Raw genomic sequence first — 26,574 nt, 5'->3', positions numbered from 1 at the left:
TTGGACGCAATAAAGGCTGTTGATTCGGTGAAATGGCCATGGCTGCTGGCGGCCCTGGCCGGCTATGGGATGGGTCCTGGGTATTTGCAGTGGGCCAAGATGTTATATAGCGAACCGCTGTCTAGAGTTAAAACAGAAGCAATGGTATCGGAAAGGTGGCAACTTCGTAGGGGCACCAGACAAGGTTGCCCATGGTCCCCTATTCTCTATATACTGGCCCTGGAACCCTTAGCGATCTACTTGAGGCAACAATACGATACGATAGGCATCGCTTTTGGGGGTGAACGACATCTGATATCCTTATATGCAGACGATGTGCTGTTGTATCTACGGCACCCAGAGGAAAACCTCGAATATATACTGGAAGTAATGGAAAGATATGCAGAGATGTCTGGGATAGCGGTGAACCCTCAGAAGTCCAGCATGTTTCCATTAGGCGGATATAAAGGGATCCCCATAGAACAACTACCTGTGCTACAGATACCATGGGTGGTAGGCAAGTTTCGCTATATAGGGATAGACATATACCACACGGTCGGAGAGGAGCATATGTTCAACACAGAGGTAGCTATCAAGAAAATCGAAAACTGCATGAGGTTCTGGGTAAAGCTGCCTTTAGCAATGATGGGACGTGGGGCGATGCTGAAGATGGTGGTTCTGCCTAGGCTCCTGCATTACTTTGGGAACATCCTGCAGTGGATACCCAAGAAATTCTTCACTAGACTAGACAGTATGTGCAGGGATTTCCTTTGGCATGGCACGCGGAACAGAGTGGCCCTCTGGAAACTCCAGAATTACTATGAGAAAGGGGGTATAAAACTGGCCAATTATGAAGTTTATTATGTAGCGAGCCAACTGCAATATGTTGCTAAATGGCTCTCAGATGAAGTGACCTCTGAATCCAGGTTGTTTGGACAAGATTGTGCCCCATTTTACTTGAAAGAGATGATGTGGTTGCCCAAGACAGAAATGGAAGGGCGTCCCAAGTTGATGATACTTGGGTGGAGGATGTGGCGTAGGGCATGCCGGATGATGGAGAACCCATCCCCATGTTCTCCGCAAGTACCACTAGTTGCATGGCAGGGGGAGATACGCAACTAAGGATGATAATCAGAAACCACTGGGAACCGGTTGGGTTAGCAACAATGGATGATATTTGGCAGGAGGGGACTATCATGGATTTTGAGGTGCTGGGAGAAGAAACTGGGTTACACACGGGCAGGTATATCACGTATCATAGAATGGTGCAGAGAATTAAGAGAGCATGGCCTGAAGTGGTGCTGGTGGAAGAACCTGATGCTACCATAGACACAATATATGATATAGCTGAGGAGGGACATGAGAGAGCAAGAATATATGAGATGATGATGTCTAAAGTTGGTAAGGAAGTAGTACAATTGAGACTAGACTGGGAGGCGGAAGTGGGAACCCCGATGGATGATGGGTTGTGGGAACAAGCCCAAGGGTATCACAAGAAGGTCTTGAGGAATGCGAGATTAAAGCAGATACAATTGTACATCACGCATAGGGCGTATATGACACCCCAGAGGATATCGAGGTTTAAAAATGCAGGACGGCAAGCATGCCCTAAGTGTGATGAAGAGAATGCGGGCATGGTGCATATGTTTTGGTCATGCCCGGTTATTGAGCGCTTCTGGAGCGAAGTGGCACAAAAGCTGGTGGAAAGAGGGGTCAAGATTGTGGTGGATACAGTGTGGGCCTGTTTGTTGGGTGGGGGGTTCCCTAGACCACGGGAACTTCAGCATGTGAGCAAACTAAGGGACCTGGCATATGCGCTCGCAAAGAGGAGAATTGCTATGGGGTGGAAGACATGCCACAGGCCACGATTAGAGGTGTGGTGGAAAGATTTCCAGAAATGGGCAGAGGCGGAAACCTTGGTATGGCTAGAAGCAAGCAGTGCCGGGGGGAAGGAGGAGGCCGAGACCCTGATGGCCTGGAAATTATTAATAGCAGAGTTGTTTGGGTCAATACAAGACCCAACGGAACCCGTAGAAGGGGAGACCCTACTATAGGATGTAGGAACAGAATGTGAGAAGTAGTAGGCTCGGAACGGGGGGGAGGGATAAGGGGAGCAGTGAAAATAATGAAACAAAATATTATGGAAATGTTATTAAATATACTGCAAGTTTGGTTTGTATTGTTTGTTTGAATAAACTAATAAAAATTGTTTTTAAAAAAAGAAAAGGATGTGGGATTGTTTCCCATGGCCTGATAGGTTTACAAGGGCAGACATGAACAGCATGGCCAGTGTCACCACAATAAAAGCAAAGCCTTAATTTTCTTCTCTCTCGTTAGCCCAGAGATATGGGACCTCTAGTAGTCCCTAATTGCATATGTTCACTATCATTGGCTGTGGGTGCCTCCCTATCTCGGGAAGACACAGTTCTACGGGCTTCCCATCTTCTTCTCTCACCCTTGCAATCATTTGTATGTTGTTCTAAGCGGATGACTAAGGTTATGTAATCCTTAAGATTATCCGGATGAATGGCAACCTGGCATAAGGCATTGTTCAACTCTTCTCTGAGCCCTTTATTAAAGATTGTGAGTTGTGTGTCTTCAGGCCATTCTATTTGGGGAAAAGAGACCACAGAATTGAGTGATATATACCAACAATTCTCTGTTACCATTCCGGATCTCCAGTAACTCTTGCCTGATGGATTGAGCTCCGTAGGGCCTATCAAACAAGGATTGGAAAGCTTCTAGGAATAGATCATAATTGTTCAATAAGGGACTATTGGTGTTGATGAATGGAGTCACCCAGGAGAGATTTGTGTTCTCCAGGTTGAACAGAACAAATCTACCTTAGCTTGGTTAGCTATAAATAGTTGGGGTTTATTCAAATAATGAATATGCCACTGAGTCAAAGGTTTGAACTCCATAGGGTCTCCCCCATAATTAGTAGGCATAGGTGGTGATGGAATATTGGGTGCCCCCCTCCTGGACCAGGTAGAGTAGCGGGAGAAAGGATGGGTCTACTGTCAGTTTGGGATGTAGTTCCAATGGAACCAGAAGTAGTTGGTCCTATCCCAGACCCCCAATCGGTACTACCTGCTACATGTTTCTTGACTAAACCTTCCACCGTGTTCTGTAAAACGGACATACACTGGAATAAAACTGCCTTTTCCCTGGCGTGATGTGGCAACCTCCCCTTGCAATTTCTGCACTGCTGCCACAAGATCTTGTATAATTGCCGCCATGACTCGGGAGAATCAAAGTTCTCGCAATCTGTCAGGATCTGGAAGTTCCAGGGATTCTCAGGAGTCGGTTAGAGACAATACACTGCACACCCATCATGAACCCACCCACAGGCAAAAACAAGATGCCTACACTGTGGTGAAGGTGCTGCCAGGCGGGAGTGCTACTTGACACCCACCTTCCCCCCAGTTCTCACTTCTGGACAGGAGCTGTAGTAGATTACAATAGGGGATACATTAATAGCAAGCCTTACTCATAAGGTAAATAAAATATGTATCCAGAATCTATAATCCTCTAATCTGAACTGCTGTCCTCTTTTATCCTAGTTTTTAACATGGCAGGATCAAAATCTATCTAACTAAATTTAAACACCTGATTCCCTAACACTAACGTGCAGAGTATGGCTCCATGCGTATTACCGTTGCGAGAACGCAGTTCCTCTGATGTTCTTAGCCTAATGTAGTCTCTTCCTGATGACGGTGGCCACGAGCGCGTCCCTGTGGTCAGAGTAAAGCACCCTACCGCGTGGTCACGCTTCTAGCCCACGTCCCTCATTGGCCTCCAATGCGTCTTCATTGACACACGTTGCTATGGAGCCCTCTGGACGCTGTGATACTCCAGGGGGTCTTGTAAGCCCACAAGAATAGGCTGGCTGGAAGATGAGGCGGGCACTGCAGCTTCCGATCACTGATCATGTGAGAAGTCGGGCGCAGCAGCGCCCGCATATTAACAAGACCAAAAGTGAACTATTGAATACCGAATTAAATGTCAAGCAAGTAATACATGTTGAACATTGATAAACAGGTCGGATGACCAAATATGATCTGTTGAATACCGAACAATTTGCAATTGATATTGATATTTTATTTGTATCGCGCTCGTAAAGTGTTTCAGTTGACAAGCACTTAATAAGTTTGAATGTTGAACCGAAGAAAAGTATGAGAATATTGCACGAAAGAAAACGAAAGAGATGAATTTAAACTGCATTTGCAAACAAAGTGAAAAGAGTGAAAAGTAAAGCATTATTGAATAGTGTGGGAGCAAGGTGGTAACCACGAGAAATACCACAAAGGAATGTTTGTGAGAATCACATGTTGATGAAGGCAAGCAGCCATTAAAGTGAGCCAGAAGAGTAAGTGAACTTATAACACAGATGTAGAAAGGAAGCCTGTGTTGTCAAGGAAGTCCTATGAGAAAGAATGAACTGTTGTAAAGTGCCATGGGTTATTGGTTGCGTAACCTGTGATGGGTGGACCGTGTGGTCTGACAACTGAGCCTAAACCGAGGAACCCCTCCTTGGAGTAAATCAAGAGAAGTCAAGAGGCTGAAGCTGGTCGGCCTATAGTGATTCAAGTGGTGGAGAGAAATGGATGAATTTGAAGCCTGAGACTGTGAAGTTGAAGCCTGAAAAACTGTCTACTTGTGGAAGGGAACCCTAAGACCTTTTTGTGTGGAACTTTGTTGAACTTGGAGAAGGGAATCCTGAGACCATTTTGTGGAACTGTCTTGAACTTGGGGGAAGGGAACCCCGAGGCCCATTTGTTAGAACTGCTTTGAACTTAGAAATGGAGCCAAGAGCAGACCGGGAGCTGAAAGAAGCTCAGAACCTTAGTTTGAAAATGTGTTTTTTTATTGACGATATCCTTACACATTGTTTAGCTTTTGTCTTTAGTTGTGACGGCAAGTATAGGTTTTGGACACAGCAGACTTTTACGTTGAACTTACTGACTCAGACTATCCTTCGTTTATTTAGGTTGGGAAATCCCACCTTAGTATGGGGCAAGTTAGGCCTTGAGTTAATAGAGATGTTTTCTTTTAATTTTGAATCAGTTGCCTGTGTCTTGCTTCATGATGCCTTCACACCGCCTATTATGAGGAGATATACAGCGGCTCACAAAGGCCCTCTGGGTCAAGGGGTATTAATGCCTTGGGTAACACTGACCTCCTGCACTTGTCGCACCACCAGAAGCTAGAAATAGAGGCTGAAATTACAGAGGAGACAGTCACTGGCCCCATTAACCAACTCCATTGTGGGAAGGCACTGGGTCCAAATGGCTTTCTCATTGAAGTCTGGAATAAACTGAGCTAGAAAATCGTTTCGGATCTCCTCCGGCAGAGTTGAGACACCGGAGTTCTGTCACCGGATCTTCAAAGAGCTGGCCTAGTAGTTTTCCCGAAAAAGGATAAGCCTCCTTCAATGTGTGCTTCCTATAGACTTTTTTCATTTACTAACAGAGAAGCTAAAATTCTTGCCAAGGTACTTGCTAACTGCTTACTTCAGGTTATCGCCTCTCTAATCCATCCAGACCAACACAGATTTATGCCAGATAAATCCACTGGAATTAATATTACGCTTGCGCCTCGTGATAGAGGCTCCCACCCTCCAGTAACCACTTGTGCTTCTCTCGGTTCATTTTGTGAAGGCATTTCATACAGTACAGTGGGATACTCTGTGGGAAATCCTCAGACAGATGGTATTTGGAGACCATATTATCAGCTCAGTCCGCGTACCATATGAATCACTGGTTGCTGAGGTTTGTGTGAACGGGACGAACTCCAGGACCTTCCTGTTGGAACACAGTACCAAACAGGGGAGCCCCCTCACTCCCCTATTGTTCACCTTTATTTTAATTTTATTTTTTATTTTTAAGCCACTTATACAGCAGGACAGTATATCAAAGCGCCACAAGAAAAAAAGGGAAGGGAACAAAGAGCAGTAAACCTAGCAATTGCCAATGAATAAAAAGGAACAAAATAACTGTCCTACTAGGCCTTGTTACATTCAGAGCATGCAAGTGCAGTGAAGGGAGAAAAGAAAAGGGTGTGGGGCGTGGATAAGTGCTACCAGGTCCCCTAGGGGGGAGGGAAGTCCAAGAGGTGCCTGTTGGAGGGAAACAGTTAAGTGCGAGGGTGGAGTCATACCAGGCACATGCGGGATCTACTGCCAAACAGGTAAGTGCAGAGTGGGGCAAGCAAACCGATAGACAGGTGTGGGCCCAGAGGGCAGTGCAGGAGGCAGATGCTGGTGGCGATTGGGAACGGGGCCAGGATCCTGTTGGGCTCTTGAGAAACCAGGCTGTGAAGGAGGCTGGCAGTGATGGTGGAGGCTCGGTCAGGGAGCTGAGAGGTCCCAGATGAGAGGAGAGAAGAGGAGTGAGTGGTTGGGCCAGGAGGGAGGGGTATTGAGAGGGTTCGAGAAAGGGAGATCCTCTGGGATGAAGGCATCAAGAGTGTGTCCGGTAGAATGGGTAGGACCAGAAGGGAGAATAGTGAGGGAAAGAGAGGTACAGAGATCATGGAAGAGTGTAGAGGGGGGGGGGGGTATGGAGTCAAGGTGGATGTTGAAGTCACCCAGGAGGAGGAGTTTAGAGGTAGTGGTCAGAAGAGTGGAGATAAAGTCAGCCCATTCGGAAAGGAAGACAGACATAGGGCCAGGAGGTTTGTAAATGGTAGCAGTGGTGAGAGAGAGTCAGAGAATCACCAAGCTTGCAGACAAGACTTTCAAAGGAGGAATAGGGCTGGGTGGGTATTGGAGGGATAAGGACCCACTCAGTGAAACTCAGGGCTACTCCACCACCATATCAGTTAGGCCGAGGCTTGGAGAGGATCTTGTGGCCAGCAGGGAGGAGGGAGTCGAAAGCAGTAACAGAGCTAGCATTGAATCACGTCTCGGTGAGGGAGATGACCAAGATCAAAGTCTTCGAGGTGGAGGCAGATGTCGGAGGAATGTTTGACAATAGAACAATCATTCAGTGTGGCTAAGTGAAGCCGGTCCCCACCTTTTTGAAGTTTTTCTATGCAGGGGTACTGGGGGGTGGTACACCCCTCAGAGGTGGTGAAGGAGGTGCAGAGAGAGAAGAAGCAGGGGCAGTAGGAGAAGGTAAGAAGTTGATGAGGGCAGACAGGTGCCGGTCTAAGAGAAAAAGATTGGATTGAGGACCCTGGCCATGACAGTGCCATTGTAATAAATGTTAATGATGCACTTGGAGGATGAGAAGTACGCCAAGAGAACTTCCCACCTTGTGCCACCATCAATGGCGGAAGAGGAAAAAGGGGAGAGGGGAGAAATCAGAGGAGAGGTCTGGAGAAGGAACAGAGAAGAGGATATCAGTTATAGTCTGTCTAAAAGTACCACTGACATAAGTATCAGCGATAGGCAGGCCAGGATTACAGGCCAAGAGATCTTTCTTGAAATGTTGTCTTCCAGACCTCGTGAGAGAGGAGGGATAGGCGACAGTGTAACAGTTAGAATAGATGGGGGGATGGAGAGTGACATTGAGGTGGAGAAAAGAGGGACAAATAGAGAGGCTGCAAAAGTACACAAGCGATCTCACCAGGCAGACTCTTAGCCGAAGGAGGCAGGAGGACTCACAGATTAGAGTGCACCTAAATTCGAATTTACCCAGAAGCACACAGTCCAGTACAAAATGGAGGGTGAACCAATGTTAAGCACACCTAAATTCGAATTTTTCCAGAAGCTTACGATGCATTACAATATGGAGGTTGCACAGATGTAAAGTACATCTAAATTCGAATTTTAAGCAAGGCTTAATACACAGAAAGCATTCAGGTTGAGGCACAACAAGAGACAATATCAAGTGATACTGAAATTAGAATCTACAGTGAGGCTAGCGGGGAAAAGGAGGGAGAAGAAACAGCCAAGCAGTCAATGGTAGAGGGACCATGGGAGGAGTGTAGGACAGAACATTGCGACCTGGATGCTTACCAGTGTAATGCAGAAGCAGACGATTTCAGGTCAGGCCATACACGAGTCACTGTCAGTATGAACATGGGGGCAATTGCCTGAAGGACGGATGATTAAGGCGGCATGGAGAGGGGCTCCTCTAGCTCCAGATAGCACTAGACTGGGGCCTTTGTGTGGGCCTTCGGACAGAGGCCTGCTCGAGCATGCTGGCTCCTGACTGGTGCAGGCTACACCGTAGTCAAGGCAACCTAAGAAGACACTCCGGTGGCGATGGGGAGGGCAACCGTCTTGCAGTGGGATGCTATGTGGAACAGAGAATAGCGCTGTGTGGCGTTTTTGCAAATTTTATTGAAAATTAGGATTTTAAATGCCCTGCAGAAATATTGAACCTCTGCCAGCGGTAGAAATCCTTTTTAGTGCATAGAAAGCGTGGTGATGCCCGAGGGGCTTACTTGCCTTGATGTGAGCCATCAGGCCGCCAGATATGGAAAGCAGAACATTGATGCGTAGGTGTGGGTAGTGAGGCAGGCAGGCGACCAGCACCTTGCCCATTGAACAGTTAGCGATGCAACTTTGAACCGACCTGCCAAGGGTGGGCTTTCACTGGCCAACCGGATAGGAGGACAGGGTCTCTTTATACTCTGATGATTTATTAATTTATATGGGGAAGCCGGTTCAATCCTGCCCAGTAGTGACCAAAACGCTACAGGAATATGAAACATTTAGTGGGCCAAAGGTGAATTGGAACAAATCTGTATTATTCACAATATAAGGCCATGATCAAGCTAGTCCTACTGATTGCCCATACCTGGTGGATAGAGCTAGATTTCAATATCTAGGCATACACATTGGAACAGATCTCTGGACGTTTCCTTCTCATATTTTACACCCGATTATGGAACTCTTTCTACATGATGTCAAGCACTTTAAGTCTCTACGTTGACTCTACTTGGGAAGGCTGCCTTGTATAAAATGTTGATGCTACCCAGGTATATTTACATTCTTCAAAATGCCTTGCACAGGATCCCTAACAAAGGATTGACTCGGCTCGCAGGGAACTATTATGGGGTGGCAAGCAACCCATATTGCCCCGACTATCCCGCAAAGCTCGGTATGGGAGGGAGTTATTGGTTTACCACACTTGCAATGCTATTATTGGGCGATCCAGCTGGTAACAACTGGTTTCACGATGATACGCAACTGCCACACATAGAGTCTGAGAGGGCATGGATAGGGGGAGCTAATCCAACTAAAGTATCGAAAACCTGGGGGACCATGTCTTCCAAGCATGACCAAACATATTATACAAATTTGGAATGAAGCACATAAACATATTGGTTGGGGAGAAAGGCTCACACTGGCACAACCATTATTGGATAATGTACCTATGCTGGAAATAAACAACATCGGCAGATTTATGGCATGGGTCAATTCGAATATCCTGACACTGGGTTATTTGATAAGAGGGCATACTAGTGCCTTTCGAAGCACTACAGCCCTCACATGGACTACTAAACATGGAACACTAACATTATATGCAGCTCTCTCATGCACTACGCACACAAATGGAGCTAGTCAAGAAACCCCACATTACTCCCCGCTGGAAAGGAATCTCCTGCCAGAGCGTATTATGAACAAGATCACCTCTACCAAGTCATATGTTCATTTGCAACACAAGAGCTCAACCGCCTCAAAACTAAAAAGGGAAGCAGACATGTGTTTAATTGAACCTGAAGATTGGGTTGAGGCGCTAGTGTTTCCTTGGGAAGTGGGAATCTCATCTATACTCTGACTGGTACAACTCAACATCCTACATAAGGGTATATTACCCTTGCACCCTGCTTTTCGGGTGAGGTCGAGCTGGCAGCCCAAATTGTGTAAGTTCTGGGGGTGGGAGAATGGAGGGAACCTTCTTTCACATCATGTGGGAATGTCAACAGATTTGCCGATTCTGGGATGTGTCTTGCTCGGTTGTCAGCAACGATAGGTGCAGAAATACTGAGGGACCCGAAACGACTGTTGTTGGGGATATGGGGCGCAACCTCATCTGATCGCTATGGAAAAATGTTCTCATCTACAGTGACTGGTCCTATAAAATGTAACATTGCTGCGAAATGGGGTGCACCAGAACGTCCCCAATAAAGTGCGTGGTTGTCGGATGTTGACATATGTATCTCATTAGAAAGAAGAATTTATACTGCATGTGGGTGCCCTATGAAGCGGAGAGAATTTGGGGGAAATGGGATACAGATGGCAAAATGTTTCATTCAAGTGAGGTGCCCGGGGGAGTGGGGTTTGGAGGTGTGGGGGAGGTAGTCTACCATCTACTTACTTGCTCTGAAATGCCTACTGTAATATAAACCAATCATGTTTTTTATTTTTGTTCTGAAACTGCTTACAGGCGTGGATTCCACTTTAGGCTCGATTTGTTGAAAAGGCTACAATGACCAGGATTAGGACTATCACAAGTTTGATAGCCCACTTCATTGATCATAGGGTACATTTTGCACGCATAATGCTAATTTATTCTGCTTCGCTAAGGTGTCCATCTGGTGCCTATGCAGAATTGAAAATGGGTATGAGAGAATTAGTAAGAGACTTGGGCGGATTACACAACTGTTTGAAAATGGGTATAACTAATCATTTCATGATGCAAGCGACCCGAGGAGAGACTAAATGTGTCCATAATCATTATGCCGGTCTCTAGAAAATCTGACTCTTAAGGTACATAAGCAATTTCTTCCCCTTATTGCAGTTGAAGTTCAGATGATCTAGTAACTCTAGAATACTGTGTGAGTCTACGCATAGCAAAAATTTCGACTGGACAGTAAAGGACAGTGAAACTTGGGTCGAGGGGCATTGCTAAAAGTGAAGTGGGGAGCAATGAATTTTGCTCTGCATGTGTCAGCTGGAAAAAATAAAACAATCAGTCTTCACAGTTGCCTGGCCATTTCAACCGGTAGTCCAATGAACAGTTGTCACAAAGGCCTCCACCAGGCAGAGGCTAGCTCTCTGGAAACACCCCTCACCCAGGGAGTCAGTATCCGGGACCAACCCCCCCCCGCCCTGCCCTGTACACTGATGGTTTCAGTGAAATCCTGCAGGTGACTTTCTCGAAATCTGCACAATTTTAGACCGTTTGACAGCTGGTCAAAAATAAGGAAAGTTTCTTCCCTGCACCACTAGCACCATAATACCAGTTCTGAATTAAAGGCTGAAGGTGTGTGGGTCTGTGTCCGGATTAGGATGCAGCATTCCCATATGTGCTCCCTTCCACTCTGCTTTTGGCCATGGTATTGGGCAGTGGCCCCCACTGCTGGCCTATTTGTGAAAGTTGAATTTAGAAGTGTGCCCAATAGCCTCTCTGTGAAAGTTGAATTTAGAAGTGTGCCCAATAGCCTCTCTGTGGAAGTTGAATTTAGAAGTGTGCCCAATAGCCTCTCTGTGAAAGTTGAATTTAGAAGTGTGCCCAATAGCCCCTCTGTGAAAGTTGCATTTAGAAGTGTGCCCGATAGCCTCTCTGTGAAAGTTGAATTTAGAAGTGTGCCCGATAGCCTCTCTGTCAAAGTTGAATTTAGAAGTGTGCCCAATAGCCCCTCTGTGAAAGTTGTATTTAGAAGTGTGCCCGATAGCCTCTCTGTGAAAGCTGAATTTTGAAGTGTGCCCAAAAGCCTCTCTGTGAAAGCTGAATTTTGAAGTGTGCCCAATAGCCCCTCTCTGAAAGGTGCATTTAGAAGTGTGACCAATAACATCTCTGTGTTAAACTGCATTTAGAAGTGTGCCCTACAGCCTCTCTGTGAAAATTGTATTTAGAAATGTGGCCAATAGCCTCTCTGTGAAAGCTGAATATAGAAATGTACCCAATAGCCTCTCTGTAAAAGCTGAATTTAGAAGTGTGCCCAATAACATCTCTGCGCTAAACTGAATTTAGAAGTGTGCCCAATAGCCTCTCTGTGCTCTGGTTGATTTTGGAAGGGTGCCTAATAGCATGCTCTGCTGAATCTAGACGTGTACTCAAGAGTTGAATGTAGAGAGTGTGGCCGGAGGCCTCTCTGTGAGGGTTGAATTTGGAAGTGTACCCAATAGCCTCCCTGTGAAAAGTTGAATCTAGAAATCTACCTAATATTCTCTCTGTGAAAAGTTGCATCTAGAAGTCAGCCTAATAGCCTTTCGGTGAGGGTTGACTTTGGAAGTGTACCCAGTAGCCTCTCTGTGAAAAGTTGAATCTAGAAGTCTGCCAAATAACCTCTCTGTGAAAAGTTGCATCTAGAAGTCTACCTAATATCCTCTCCTGCAAATTTAATTTAGAAGTGTGCCCAATATTCTCTCTGTGCCCTGGCTGATTTTAGAAGTGATCCTAACACCCTCCCTGTGCAAATCTGACTCTAGATGTGTTCCTACTATCCTCCCTGTGCAAACCTGAACCTAAAGTGTATTCAATAACCCACCGTGCAAAGCTCAACTTAGAAGTGCAAAAATGTGACTTGGTGTATCTAATTGCCTGCCTTGGTTGAATCTAGAACTGTACCTAATACCCTCTCTGTGCATGACTTGAATTTAAAAGCATGCCTAACATCCTCGCTGAGTAAAGTTGATGTTAGAATTGTGCCAAATAGCCTGTCTGTGCAAAATTGACTTTAGAATTGTGCCTTATAGCCTCTCTGTATAAAGTCGAATTTAGAACCGTGCCCAGTTGAACTGACCAGTGTCCATAATAACCTCTGTGTGCAGAGTTGTTTTAGAATTATGCCTAATAGCCTCTCAGTGTAAAGTTGAAATGCAAAGTGTGCCTAATAACGAGCCCTAGTTGAACTGACTAGTGTCCCTAATAATCTCTCTGTGCTTAGTTCAATTCAGAAGTGTACCTAATAGCGTACCCTGGTGAATCTAGAATTATGCCTAATACCCTCACTGTGCAAAGGTGAAGTTAGAAGTGTGCCTAATAACCTCTCTGTGCAAGACCTGAATTTAGAACTTTACCTAATCCCCTCTGTACAAAGTGAATTTAGAAGTGTCCCTAATGTCATCTGTGTGAAGCTGAAATTAGAACTGTGCCTAATTTCCACTCTGTGCAAAGTTGAAATTAAAAGTGTACCTAATATCCTCTCTGTGCAAAGCTACACTCAGAAGTAGACCTAATAGCGCACCTTGCCCGAATTCAGAAATATCCCGAATACCCTCTCTATGCAAATTGAACTTAAAAGTGTGCCTAATATCCTCTGCGTACATAATATCCATCTCTGTGCAATAGTGTTCTCATTAGCGTTGAGTTATTAGTTGAATATAAAAGCAGCACTAATAGCCTATCTGTACAAACTCAGATTTAGAAGTAGGCCTATTATCGCCCCTTCCTTGAATCCAGAAATGTGCCTAATAGCCTGCCCTGACTGAAGTTAGAACTACAATTTGAAAGTCCTCCTAGACTGCACCTAAAAGTCCACCTAAAAGCATACCTGTGACGTTGCTACATTCAATTTCTCCCTAATAGCTTTCCCGTATTCCAGCCTACTAGAAGAAAGTCTACCCAACAGCGTAATTGTATTGTAGTTGCAACTAAATAGGCCGCCTAGCAGCATATCCTAAGGTCTAGCCACACCTCAAAACGGCCTAACATCTGCAGCCTAGTTACAATTAGTACACTAAAACCTAGAATAAGTGACTAGTATCACCTGGCTTAGTGGAACCCTGAAACCAAGACTAATCTCTCCCAGCAATATAGCCGAACTATTTATAAAGTCCAATAAAGTATAAGTCGCACCTGAAACTACACCTAACAGTACGCACTAACCATGAGTGCCCCCAATCCACCAGTGTATACCGGAAACGACCATCATGGACCGCCTCCACTCTCCGGCCCGCCTTGCCTCCCGTCCCCCCTTCCCAAATCATCCCACCCTCCTTCACATCCCTTACCCTTCCCCTTTCCAAACACCAAGCCAGAGGGGCACTGTGGCGAGCCAACCGTCCTAGGACCACTGCTCCCCCGAACCCTACCACGACCAACCTACGTTGACCATGCTCGCTCCCCTCACTATCTTACCGGCCACACCCCGGCCTGCAATCATGCACCCCGCGCTCTTCCCACTAACCCCCGCCATTATTCCCCACCGACCACACCCCTTCCCCTCCCTAAAAACTGCACGCCTAGTCCTAGCAAGAACAGAAGCCTCATCCCTCTCCCCCTCCAAAACCCCTACCCTCTCTCACACACCAATCGCAACAAAGACACTAAAGAGGAAACGTACCTGGTCCCCCTCAATCTCTCACCACTCATCGCCTCCCCTGTCTCGACCCACCACTTCACTCCCCCAATCACCACCATCCCCCCTCGCTTCACCCTTCCTGAAACCCCTCGCCCTCAATTTCTCACCGACTGCAACTGAAAATCTTAACCGCCCACACCCCACCTTCAAATCCCCCGTGCCAAACTCAATCCCCCTAACACACACACACACATCCAACCACTCCCACCCCAAACCCGCCAACCCTTCTGCTCGGCCACTTTTCCCATCTATCATCAATCACCCCACCGCTCTCCCTCTCCAGTTTCCACCCACTCCCCCCCAACCCCTGCCCGCTGCAGCTACGACACCAACCTCACCTACCGAAGTGAATTGCATCCCATTTAATGCCCGATCCGTAGCAAAAAACAGACACAACATCTTTGACCTCCTCGTCTCTGACAAACCAGACCTGGTTTTCATCACCGAAGCTTGGTTCTCTGACGACTTTGCCCCAATCGCCTATGAAGCCCCCGCCACCCCCCGATTACGCCCTCATCCCACTGAACCGTCCCTCTAGAGGTGGGGGAATAGCATTCGTCTTCAAGTCTCACTTCCACGCCTCAATCATCGACAATCAACCATCCATTCCTTCCTGCGAATCACTCCTCGTTAAATTATCCCTCTCCCCGTCGTTCTCGCACAGCTTCCTAATAATCTACAGACCACCTGGCTATGATAGACAATTCTCAAACCACCTCTGCGACTCCATTGCCACCCTTCAACCCCACATAAACGGCCCGACTCACTATAAAGGACACACTCTTGATGTCATCTTTAGCTCCCACAACCGGATACATCTAAACCCCCCCACCCCTATCATCTGGTCCGATCACTTCATTGTATCTTTTGCCATTTACTCACCTGTCCCGCTTCCCGTACTCGAATCTGAACCCCCGAATCTATGCAAATGCTGGAAAAAATGAATAATCCTTCCTGACCTAGCCGACGCACTCCTCAAGTCTCCTCCACCTACCTGCCAACCCAATAAACTAACCCCCAACGCCTTTGACTCATGGCTCAACACCTCACTAATGCGCCTCACACCCTCTTGCAAACCATCAGCCCGCCGTGGCTTGTTTCCTAGATGGTTCACACCTGACTTGAAGACCACTAAACTATATAAATACCTAGAACGCAAAAGACAAAAAGACAAAACCCAAGGGAGCAGAGCCACCTTGGCCCGATACCTTCATCGGCACATGGCCGAAATCCGGAAAACAAAAAAAGCCTACTACAACTCCCAAATCCTAAACTACAAAAACCCCAGCAAAGAACTTCACAAAATCATCTCCTAATTTACCAAACCAGCATGCACTACCACCGTCCCGACCCCCTCACAATCACTGTGCAACTCACTCTCTCTCCACTATTATGCCACGGCTCTTGAAAGAACAAATGCACTAACCGCCAAACTGGCTCTCTTACATCCACCAGGCAACCCCCCATACCGACCAACCCCCCACCTGCAACCACTACGCAATCAACATTCGATTCCTTTAGTACAATATCACTCGACAATTTCACAAACTTCTCTCCTCCCGCAAACCATCCGGCTCTCCGCTAGACCCTTGCCCCGCTAGAACCTTCAAGGAAGTTTTTGCCTCTACCTGCGCAGAAGAACACGCAAGATCCATCATAAATGACTCCCTTTCCTCAGGTATTTTTCCCCGACGCATTCAAAACGGTTCATGCCAGACCTCTATTAAAAAAAAACGTCCCTCGACCCTCTCAAGCACAAAAACTACCGCCCCATCTGAAACACCAGATTCCTTGCCAAACTCATTGACCAAACCGCCTACTCCCAAGTAAATGCCTTTTGTTGAAGCCAACAATCTCCTAGACCCCACGCAATCAGGTTTCAGAGCCCATCACGGAACCGAAACTCCAATCTGGGATTACCTTAAAATCACGGCAGACTCCGCGGGATGCGCCGCATTAATCTTTCTTGACCTATCCGCCACCTTTGACACTATCAATCTCTCAATCCAACTTGGCCGCCTCCACTCCCTAGAAATTCGTGGAACCGCTCTCAAATAGATTGGTCATTCCTCAACGATAGGTACTAAATAACGATACTCTCCACCTATTCCTCCCAAGCCCGACCAGTCAACAAGGGAGTCCCACAAGGAGCATGCCTATCTGCCCTCCTGTTCAATCTCTACTTAACCACCCTCCCACCAATAATTCGTTCACACAACATCCTGTGTTACAACTACGCAGATGACACTCAACTAATTCTAAAACTCCTGAACTCAAAACCCACCTGCCGACCTGACCTCGCTTCCTGCCTCCTTGACAACGAGCTCTGGATGACCCAAAGCCACCTCTTGTTAAATCCCTCTAAAACTGAAATCATGGTATGTGGCAACTCCGAACTTCTTCCACACCCACTACCCATGCCATCCGCCATGGGCAACTCGCCCACTCCCTGTAACTCAGTCAAAATCCTTGGATGCACCCTTGACTCCGACCTAACACTCTCGCGCCACTACCACCTTAAAACTCTTAGGCGCATCTTTCCATATCTCTCCTTTCCCAACAGACTCTCAGCGGTCCAATCAATTGTTATATCAAGACTGGACTACGCAAATCCACTCTACCTCGGAGTCCATGCTTACCAACTGAATAAACTTGAAAGGGCCCAAAACGCAGCAGCCAAACTGCTACTTGCGCTTGGCCCGAGAGACCACATCTCCCCAGCCCTTAAGACTCTGCATTGGCTTCCAGTAGCCCGAAGGGTGACTTTCAAAACCTTATGCATTTCTCATCGAGCATTGCATAAATCCGGACCTCAATATGTTCAAGACAAGCTAAAACCCTATCACCCTCCACGTCCTCTAAGATCAAGCTCAGCCGCCCTCCTAGTCATACCTAAAACAAACTCAGTCACGTTAGGCGGATCATCATTCTCAGCCTTGGCCCCCACGCTGTGGAACGCACTCCCACCCCACACCGCCTAACTGAAGATCTAATGTCCTTCCGCAAACTACTGAAAACTTGGCTCTTCCCCTAAAACCAACCCGTGCGCAAACTACCCCAAACAGAATAACAGCAGCTAAATGACACCAATCCAACAAACTACTAGATCCTGAATAACATTAAGACAATAACATTACAACATCAAGATCCATGTGAGAAATCGACAACTAATAACCACTAGTGTAAACTAAAAGGACAAACAGAATAGAATGAGCAAAGTCGTCCAAAGCAGTGAAGTGGGTAAAAAGAACAAATTGCACGGAAACTGTAATGAAGTTTAAATTAATGAAATGGATGTAATGAGTGCAATGGACACAATGAACAAAAACGGGCAAAATGAATAAAGAGAAGAGGATGGAAAAATGAATACAAGAGACTGATGAATACACAGACAGATGACTCCGACTGTATGAGTGCATGGCATAAATGGAAAGGACAGAATAGAAGATTCAAGTACATGAAACAAGAGCAGTGCATGAAATAGATAGAGAGCACGGAACGGATCCAGTGCGTATAACAAGTAACATGGCCTGAATCGGTAATGCGTGACGAATGAACGAAGTGAATGGAATGGATGAAACCGTTAGAATGGATGAAGTGAGTGGAACGGATGAGCGCTGAGCGGACGAATGCATCATCTGAGTGTGTAAAACGGATGAGTGTGTAGAACAGATGAGTGTATAGAACGGACAAGCATGTTGAGTGGATGAGTGTCTAGAGTGGATGAGTGTCTAGAGTGGATGAGTGTCTAGCGCGGATGAGTGTCTAGCGCGGATGAGTGTCTAGCGCGGATGAGTGTCTAGCGCGGATGAGTGTCTAGCGCGGATGAGTGTATAGCGCGGATGAGTGTATAGCGCGGATGAGTGTATAGCGCGGATGAGTGTGTAGAGCAGATGAGTGTATAGAACGCAGGAGTACATAGAGCAGATGAAGGTGCAGAGCGAATGAGCGGATAGCGGATGAGTGTGTAGAGCGGATGAGTGCAGAGGTGCGGAGGAGTGTGTAGAACACAGGAGTGTATAGAACGGATGAGTGTAAAGAACGATTCGGAGTGCGCGTAACGGTTCGGAGTGCGCTGAACAGTTCGGAGTGCGCGGAACGGTTCAGAGTGCGCGGAATTGTTCGGAGTGCACTAGAATGCAGGGAGCTGACTGGAATGCATGGAACGGACTAGAGCGCATAGAAGTGCGCGACATACATGAATGGTTTGGAATGCATGTAACGTTTGAAAGAGCATGTAAACCATCTTATCACATCACCATGCTTACTCTCCTCTTTACATCACCATTCAACTAGAATACAGAGATACTATGACACCATTCGGTATAGCTGTTCTCATACCAACATCTGCCTCATACTCCACATCACTCTAACTAATCACTGCTGGTTTCACACCTCCCAGCCAGGCGTTCTCCTCAGGCATAACGCAGCCAGAACCGGTCTGGCTAAAACCTGCCAGAACGAACACATACCCCTGATCTCTCAACCACCAAACCTACCGCTATGAAGCAACTATTACACCAATGCCACACCAGCTGCACACATATCCGGTGCTCACAAGCACCTTCGACTCTCTCTACTCTCTCCACTGACTTGAACTTCAGTTCCCCAGGGTGTTCAACCTACCAGCGCCTTCAGACCATACCAATGGTACATAAGGCGCTATATAAATGCAAAAACATACACAACATTTTGTAATGGTGGGAGCTTCCGCCCAGTACTACAGGGCTTCTGTAGTGGGCGGTAATAGACCACCCATCATTTTCCCTACCTACTCTCCAGTGGAGTTACTGGCTGTTCTGCCATGTGGGCAAATGTCTGGGAGAATAAGTCTGCTACTCACCAGGGGGATGGCTTGCAGCCCTGCTGTGGGACTTGGGATTGGTTTGTCCCTCACTCTTCTTGCCACGCACTTGTTCTGCCTGTCAACCCCACTGTATGGAAAACGATTTCATGCACTGTTTCTCACAGGAAACCTTCCAGCCTCTTTTCTGGCTATTGTTTCTTTTGCTTATTTCCGGATCGCAAGATCCAGAACCCAATATGCCAGCAACCAAACCAAAAGAGCACAGAAAGAAAGATGCAGAACAAGAAGCTTCCATTCACTGCAATTTCCAAATTCTGGTCCAGAAACAAAGCATTCTATTGCAGAGAAAATAGGAGGAAACCTGGCCGGGCTGCTGGGACTGCAAGACTACCAGAGAACCAAAAGAGGACGGAGCCCAACAGGGTTTTCTGAACCTGTGGACCGTGATGCCTTCACCATAGGGAAAAGCCTAGAACCGGATTTGCCCCAGAGATTACATGGAAAAGGGAACCAATGGGAACAGGGTCAGTAAACAGAAAAACAGGAGACTACATGTACAAAACCCTGCATGCATACAACAGAGTTAAACACGTTTGGGTGGGTTCACAGGGTGTGGTGGTGGACTGAGAGACAAGTGAGAAAGTGTGATTGAAAGATAGAGGAGATAGGTGTGGAAGGGGAGGTTGGACATGGGGGAGATTAGTAGGAGAAGAGTGGAGTGTAGTCAGAGAGCGGTTTGTAAGAAGACCGTAGGAACAGAGGCAAGAGAGGGGGACATAGGCGAGAGCAGTAGAAGTAGGGGATGGGGAAGTGTAGAGAGAGAGAGGGTAGTACAGCGAGAGGAGAGAGAGGAGTTTAAGATCGCAGGTTGAGTGGAGGTGGGATATTGGAGAGAGTAGTAGTTGACATAAAGAGCTATGGAGAAGGAAAGAGGGAGAAGAAGGTGACCGGGAGAGAAAAGGACAAGGAGGACCAGAGGTGGAGAATGAAGCGAGAGTAGGAGGAGAATTGAGGGAGATACGGGGAGAACAAGAATATGGACAGGTGTCAGTGAAAGAGAGAGACTGTGAGGAGATGGGTACCCTCCGTAAGATCATTGAACATAGAATGGGGCATAAAGAAATTGGGGAATTCTTAGGAAGTGCCGGAGGAAGTAAGGTAAATAAGGGTGCAGCCTTTAGGCCCTCGCCAATCGGATTGGCTAGTTTAGACAGTAGGGGCTGCCGATCCTTTGTTGCATTACACCTTTGGGAAATAGTGGGCCTGGGATAGTGTGGCGCGAGCCTACAGACAGTTGAGGGCTGAGATGGGGAACTTCCTGAGGCAGCTCACCATGTAATCAAAGTAAAAATCCTTGAACTCCATTTCCTGAGTTTGGTGGAATTATTTAAGCCATCCGATATATATTCTAGACCCAAGGTGGAAGGGTCCCAAACCATGATATGCCTAGCAATATTTGAAATGAATGTGCCAGGAAGCTGGTGACTAGTAGTCCTAGAAAGAAAAATTGTATTTAAGCCTTCTGATACATTCATAGAGCTTCTGCGTATTCTATGTAATCTAGGTTTTTACAAGGAGTATGTTTCTAAGAGGCTGGCTTTTAATGTGCAAATGTAATGCCCCTCTGCAACACAGCATTTTAAAATGTTTTACATACAGCTGTGCAACTCTTACATTATCCATAAGAGGTAATCAAGCTAAGTGAGAGACATGCTTACAAGATCTATGAATTGCATTGCCATTTGCAATTGTTTACCGTTCGTACAAGAAAGCATTTGACATGATGTCTTGTTTTACAGGTTCCTGATTGTAACAGACCATTTCCTTAAGTGCCCGGCATTGGTGGAGGCCATGTATGCCAAACTGAGCAATCAAGAAAGGTAACCCCAAAAACCAGTGTGGTCTGCAGCATTCTGCCATGAGTATCCTTTTCACGTGATTGGAAGGCTTTGGGGTTTTGTAGTTGGCACATCATCTCTAAATACAGGTTTTTATGTCTGTAATGATTTTCAACGGGTTGGTTAACATTACATCTTAGCCACAGCTGACAGTAATTTATGTAGGGTTGAAGAATCCAGCTTAGTGCCATCACTCCATATAAACATATTAATATAGGTTAAGTCAGGATTTTCTTATTCTAGCTTGGATTTTTTTTACCACCACCCACAGCTTTATTTTGTAGCCATGTCAATAATGTTTTCAGCAGGAGCGATCATCTTTTATTTCCACAGTTTGGTATTCTCATCACCATTTTAAGTACATGGAAATCTAAAGTATTGCTCCAAAATCTACGAATTACTTGACAGCTTTGTGGTTAGCCTCTTGCACCATGTGCCAGGCAGATTACCTTCCCTTTTTCCACCAGTAATTGTGTGCCAGCAAATGGCATGAACATCTAGTTGTCACTTTTGAGTTTGTTCTTTTGCCGGTTTTGCTTCTTAGATATTTTCCATATTATTTGCTTTCCTTTAACCTGGTGCAATTTCATTTCGGAATGCAGGATTGTTCTTAGCTACACAAAATGCTGCCACTGTGAGAAACATAGGCTTAAAAGTCAACAGTGAATGCATCACTTGAGTAGGGCTATATCATTCGTATATTTTCATGTAGCATTGCTGCAATAAACCCATCAAGGTGCAGCCATCTTATCCACTATTTCCAGATCCCGAAGAATACGATTAAAAACACCTTCACCCAGGGGTGAACTGGCCTAAAGGGAAACCTGGATTTAGAATGGTTTCTCCGAAATATGAGCCATATAAAGCCAAACGAAGAGCATTAAGACCAGGATGTTTGTATTTAAAATCACGAGTCAAGGAGGAAGAAGGTCCAGAGAATGGTATGGAAAGGAACTGTTGAAACCGACAGTATTTTGTGTTTTCTCTCCTGAGCACTGAACTCTCATCTCTTGCAGTCAGAGCAGCACTGCAGCCATGATGGGGGGCGTGGCATGGTAGAGCATGAGTGTTTGTCAAGAATTTGGGAGCCAATGCAGCTGTTTGGTTGTGATACTAGTCTCTGCCTGGAAACACGCCCATTGATGCATGTCACATATGAGGGAGAGGTATTCTTGCCTGTGAGATGGAATAAGGAATATGTGGGTGTTAATCACTGGGTTGGGGCGCATTACTTGTGGCTGAAGTGATTTGCCACACGCAGAGACTGGGTCACATGGTTAGGCCAAATGGAAATGTACCGTCGTAGCTTGGTGATTTCAAGCCATGCCTCTCAAGGTTGTGGGAGATGAAAAGCTCATTGTAAAGTAACTGACTAAATGCATCTTACTGTTTTTATGTCTGAACCTCATTGTGTAAAAACCCTATAAAAAAACCTGAGATTGTGTGCTAATTTTTGGGCTAGAGGTTACACTGCCAGATTCTCCGCCCTTTTCTGTACAGTAGTATGGAAATAAGCCTGACTCTGCTGAAGTGGGAAAATGGGACATTCCCTTCCCCCGACCCACGTCCAAACTATGGCTGACGACGTCACAACCAAAGAACCCCCATCCACACGAGTTTGCACCGCTGTCCGCTGACCCGGATGACAATGTACACCGTGACCACGCTCCACCTACGAAACCAGGCCGCATCCTGCCCAAAGCACGAGGTGGGAATCAAGACGGATCCGGTACCAATCGTATGGACCAGCTTGACTAAACGAGTCACAACCTAATTTGCCATCACTAGAGATGACACGACAACATAGCCACAACAGACAGAAATACATGTGCTGCCACGCACCTGGATCATTCACACACCAACCCACACGAAGAACTTAGCCGACCATGTACACTCTCAAATGTACAACGTTTTTATTTTTCACATAGGCTAGCAACCGCTTCGCAGAAATGCAAGACGCTGGTAGAGTTTGTGTGCATGCTTGCAGAGACTTCATGCTACTAACCCTGGAGACAGGACCCTACAAATGGACCGATGTACATGGAACCACACCGCACCCCACACCCCCTCGCCTTATGGACCTTATGCCACAACATGCAACCAAGCCGAAGTAGGCCTCAGACCAGAGACGACCAGCCCAGAGCAGTTTATACGGAGCTACAAGGTGTGCTGAGCATGCATAACAGCCCCTGGCTGGAACCACCGCAGCCAAGGTCGCGATGTTGCAATCCACATGCCGCGCTCTCCAAGCCAAGGTGACACCTGCCACTGCTGCGACTACCTGAAGCAAAATACAAATCAAATCCCTGTAATTCCGCCTCAGCCATGGTCTCTCAACACGTGACCAGACGGACCTGATACGATGCCAATTCCCAAAGACTGAAGAAGCACTGGTGTCCCGCATCTGGGACCCCTCTCGCAACAAATTCGTAACAACTCAGTCACAGGCGGCGATGGGAAAGGAGTGCTCTAATGGCAGTAGCAGGACCTGTCCATTATCTTCCACAGACACATAGTCATACATTGTTGCCAGCACCAGGTACATTGCGGGCTGGGAACGACAATGGTCCCAGGCTTGGGGGCATGCTGATGGACCAATCAGGGCAAGGGGGCTAACCTCTGACGACAATACCTCACAGCCAATCACTAACTCTCTCCATGTATCATTTTCGTAGTAACAATATTTAGGGACTAACCAACCGTACCACCTGACCTCTACTCCACCAGTAACCCCTTTCACTATATGGGCCTATACTGAACCGATCACTCGGGGAACCAACCCAGAGTGGCGATAGGTTCGGGGATGAGCTTTCGCAGGTGACGCAAATTGTTACGTCACTTGGGTACAAAATGGCCTGCAAGCCCGATTAGGATGATAAGTTGCTTGGAACATACGCTCCTGGTATTTGTCCCTGCCTGTTTTCTTGTAATGAACAGCAGTAACAATTGCTCTTGTGTGGCCCCTCTACTTCTTTGGGACGCGGAAAGAGTTGGGGCCTTCCGAGAGCTGAAGGTCCGCGGACCCTGTGTACGGCTCTGCCGACCACCAGAAATTCCCCTAACATGTTGGAGGTCCCAGCGAGATTGTCTGTGATAATGTGGCCCGGCAACATGGCCCCCTCTGCTATTGCCCCCCTTGGAGGACTGCAGGACAATCGCGGAACTGCGAGAGGACCGGACTGCGCAATCCAAAGATTGCCTGTCGGGAGCCGACTTCAAAAGTTTCCCGCCCGCGGTTGGCGAGTGTCCAGAAGCGGTCCAGACGAGGGGAAGTGGCAAGCTGTTTGGGAGGGGCGCCCGCAGCCTAACGGCACCGGCAGACGTGAGCCTAATGTGAGTATGGTCCACACAACGAGCAATATTGTGTTTTGTTTGGGGGGGGGGAATTGTAAGTAGGGCCGCAGGGGGTTTTACATTGTCGCAAAATTTGGGGCATTGGTGTTGATCGGCACGTGAATTGTAGTGGGGAACGGAGCTGAGGTAGTCCCTTCTTGTGTTGATGAGCATATTGGGTGGTGCGACGAGTCCCCACGTGTTGAATGGAGTGCTGCGCTGATTGTACTAGATGACAAACACATGTATGCAGGTGTGGTATTCCTATGAGTCGGCGTTGTAGTTCGATGAGTAGATGAGGATCCCTTTTAATTGAGTGTTTTAGCTCGGTGAATAGGTGACGTATTCCCGCAGGAGGTAGCTAGAATCTCTCTGATTGCGGATGATAGTTGGCTCGTTAAGCTCCCCTGGTGATGGAGCATATCACACGCGAGGCGATGCAGCGGGTGCAGACTAACTATATTAAGAAAAGTGATTAATGGATACTCCACTCCAGGCGTAGTCGGAAGACAGCTGTGGGGAGTGTGGGGTTTTTGTATGTGAAAAGTGGTGCGCATTATATGTCAACTGTGTGTACATAGTATGTTGTGGTAGCTGGTGATGTCACCCATAGAGTTGTGCATAGGACATCGTGTTTTTTTTTAATGAAGATTCGAGCCGCAGCCAGCAGCTAGGGCGGGGTAAAGGTAAGCAGGCATCCGCGCACAGAGAATGCCGGCACGTCTTCGAGTGGGTGTGCCGAGTAGCGGTATCACCCGTGTGGGCGGGGCGGTACGAACATACAAAGCGTAGAGGAGAGGAGAGGCTCGAACAATAACATGGGCGTGCCGATCAGCGACCGCACCGAAAAAAGGGTGCGGCGGCCCAAGAACACACCACGCAGGGTGTGAATTGCCAGGGGACTTCACACGCCATGGATCGAAGGGGACCCTAGAAACGCAGAGGGGCGTGTCGGAAGACAGCAGCCCAGTGCAAGACAACAGAGAAATAAGTTTTGAAGTAATTAAGAGAGAGTTTTAACGCACATTTTTTCCACTGACAGCGGAGAGTCAGAAGTCCCCAACTAGGGGCCAGGTAACGGTGGTATATTTTTAAAAATGTCATTGTACTATGGGATAGGGACACACCTTGGGTACCCTACGTTAATAACACCACTCCAGTACATCTGTACAACACTGCCAACATATAAAGACAAGATAGTAAAGTACAGTATAGAATGACAAAAGGTACAGACGAAAGAATAAGGATAGCTTGGCCGCCTAATGGTAGCTTCTGCAAGGAAACTCAACGTTCACTGCTAGCGTACTTACATAACACATTCAAGGGGAAGAAGCTGGCAAATCATCTAGACATTTTTCAGCTTTGGAAGATGTTTCAGTGGTACGGGCCGGGGATGATGAGCATACAAGAAGTAAAGAAAGAAGAGGAGAGTGAGGGAGAGGGGTGCACTCTGCTTCAGGTCCCTCCCAGCGGTGTCGCAGACAGCGCTGAGAAGAGCGAAGAAGAGACAGAAGGGTTATACCCGATTAGAGAATTAAAGGAAGCAGCCAAGCCCTGAGAGTTGGCAGCAGCGGAGGGCTATTCAAACCCTACATACAACCCTCCGCCATATCCGCCCGGAGAACACTTCCAAAACACGTCACCTAAAGATGGCACGGGAGGTATGGAAGGGACGCAGATGAATGATGACGGCATAAGGAAAGCACAGCTTAAGTTAGCAGGAATAGGGCCAGATGAATGGATAGCAGCGCAGGTGCTTTTGAAACTACAAGGGACAACCATGAGAAAGGAAGAGAGAGCGATTAGGGCAATAGAGAAAGTGGAAATAGCACATGCACAGAGAGAGGAAGAGGTAAGTAATGAGGAAAAAGGGGACTCGACATAGGAGGACGAAGCAAAGTTAGAAGTGAGGATAGCAGAACTGAAAAGAACACGAAGCATACTCACTAAGCAGCTTGAACTAAAGGAACTAGAGAGACAGGTGCAGATGGGGAGGGGAAGAGGAGAGAGAATGGACCTTGAGCAGCTAGGGAGAGAAGAAAGGGAGCGGGAGGAGACACGCATACAGGACGTTACTGAAAGGGCAGTGCGTATGGAACAGTGGGAGAACAGGAGAAGAGAAGAGGAAAGGGAGGAGGCTGACAGGGAAATTACTCTGGAAGAAAAAGATCATATCGGAAAGCTCACTCAAGTATGAAGGGGGCAGGATAATAGGCAGCATATTAGCAAGGGGCAGTGGAGAAGTGAGTACAATGGATAGGGATGCAAAGGCCCTGAGCGAGGTGAGTGATGCCATAATGAAGGAACTACCCAGGGTCAGGGCAGACATGGAAGGTAAGGGCGAACAGCCAG

General features: G+C 47.0%; 1 protein-coding gene across 2 annotated transcripts in view; it reads left to right on the top strand.

The window, feature by feature from the left end:
- ATXN10 (ataxin 10) overlaps positions 1 to 26,574 on the top strand; it is a 1,945,293-nt gene that overhangs the window by 948,073 nt on the left and 970,646 nt on the right. For both annotated transcript variants that reach the window (XM_069628187.1, XM_069628188.1), the window contains one exon: positions 20,791 to 20,871. In XM_069628187.1, the coding sequence (XP_069484288.1) occupies positions 20,791 to 20,871 (81 nt within the window). The remainder of the gene's footprint in view (positions 1 to 20,790; positions 20,872 to 26,574) is intronic.

Source organism: Ambystoma mexicanum, chromosome 12 (assembly GCF_040938575.1).
Source record: "Ambystoma mexicanum isolate Mex_15411 chromosome 12, UKY_AmexF1_1, whole genome shotgun sequence".
Lineage (NCBI taxonomy): Eukaryota > Metazoa > Chordata > Amphibia > Caudata > Ambystomatidae > Ambystoma > Ambystoma mexicanum.
This window is presented reverse-complemented; position numbering and strand designations above follow the sequence as displayed.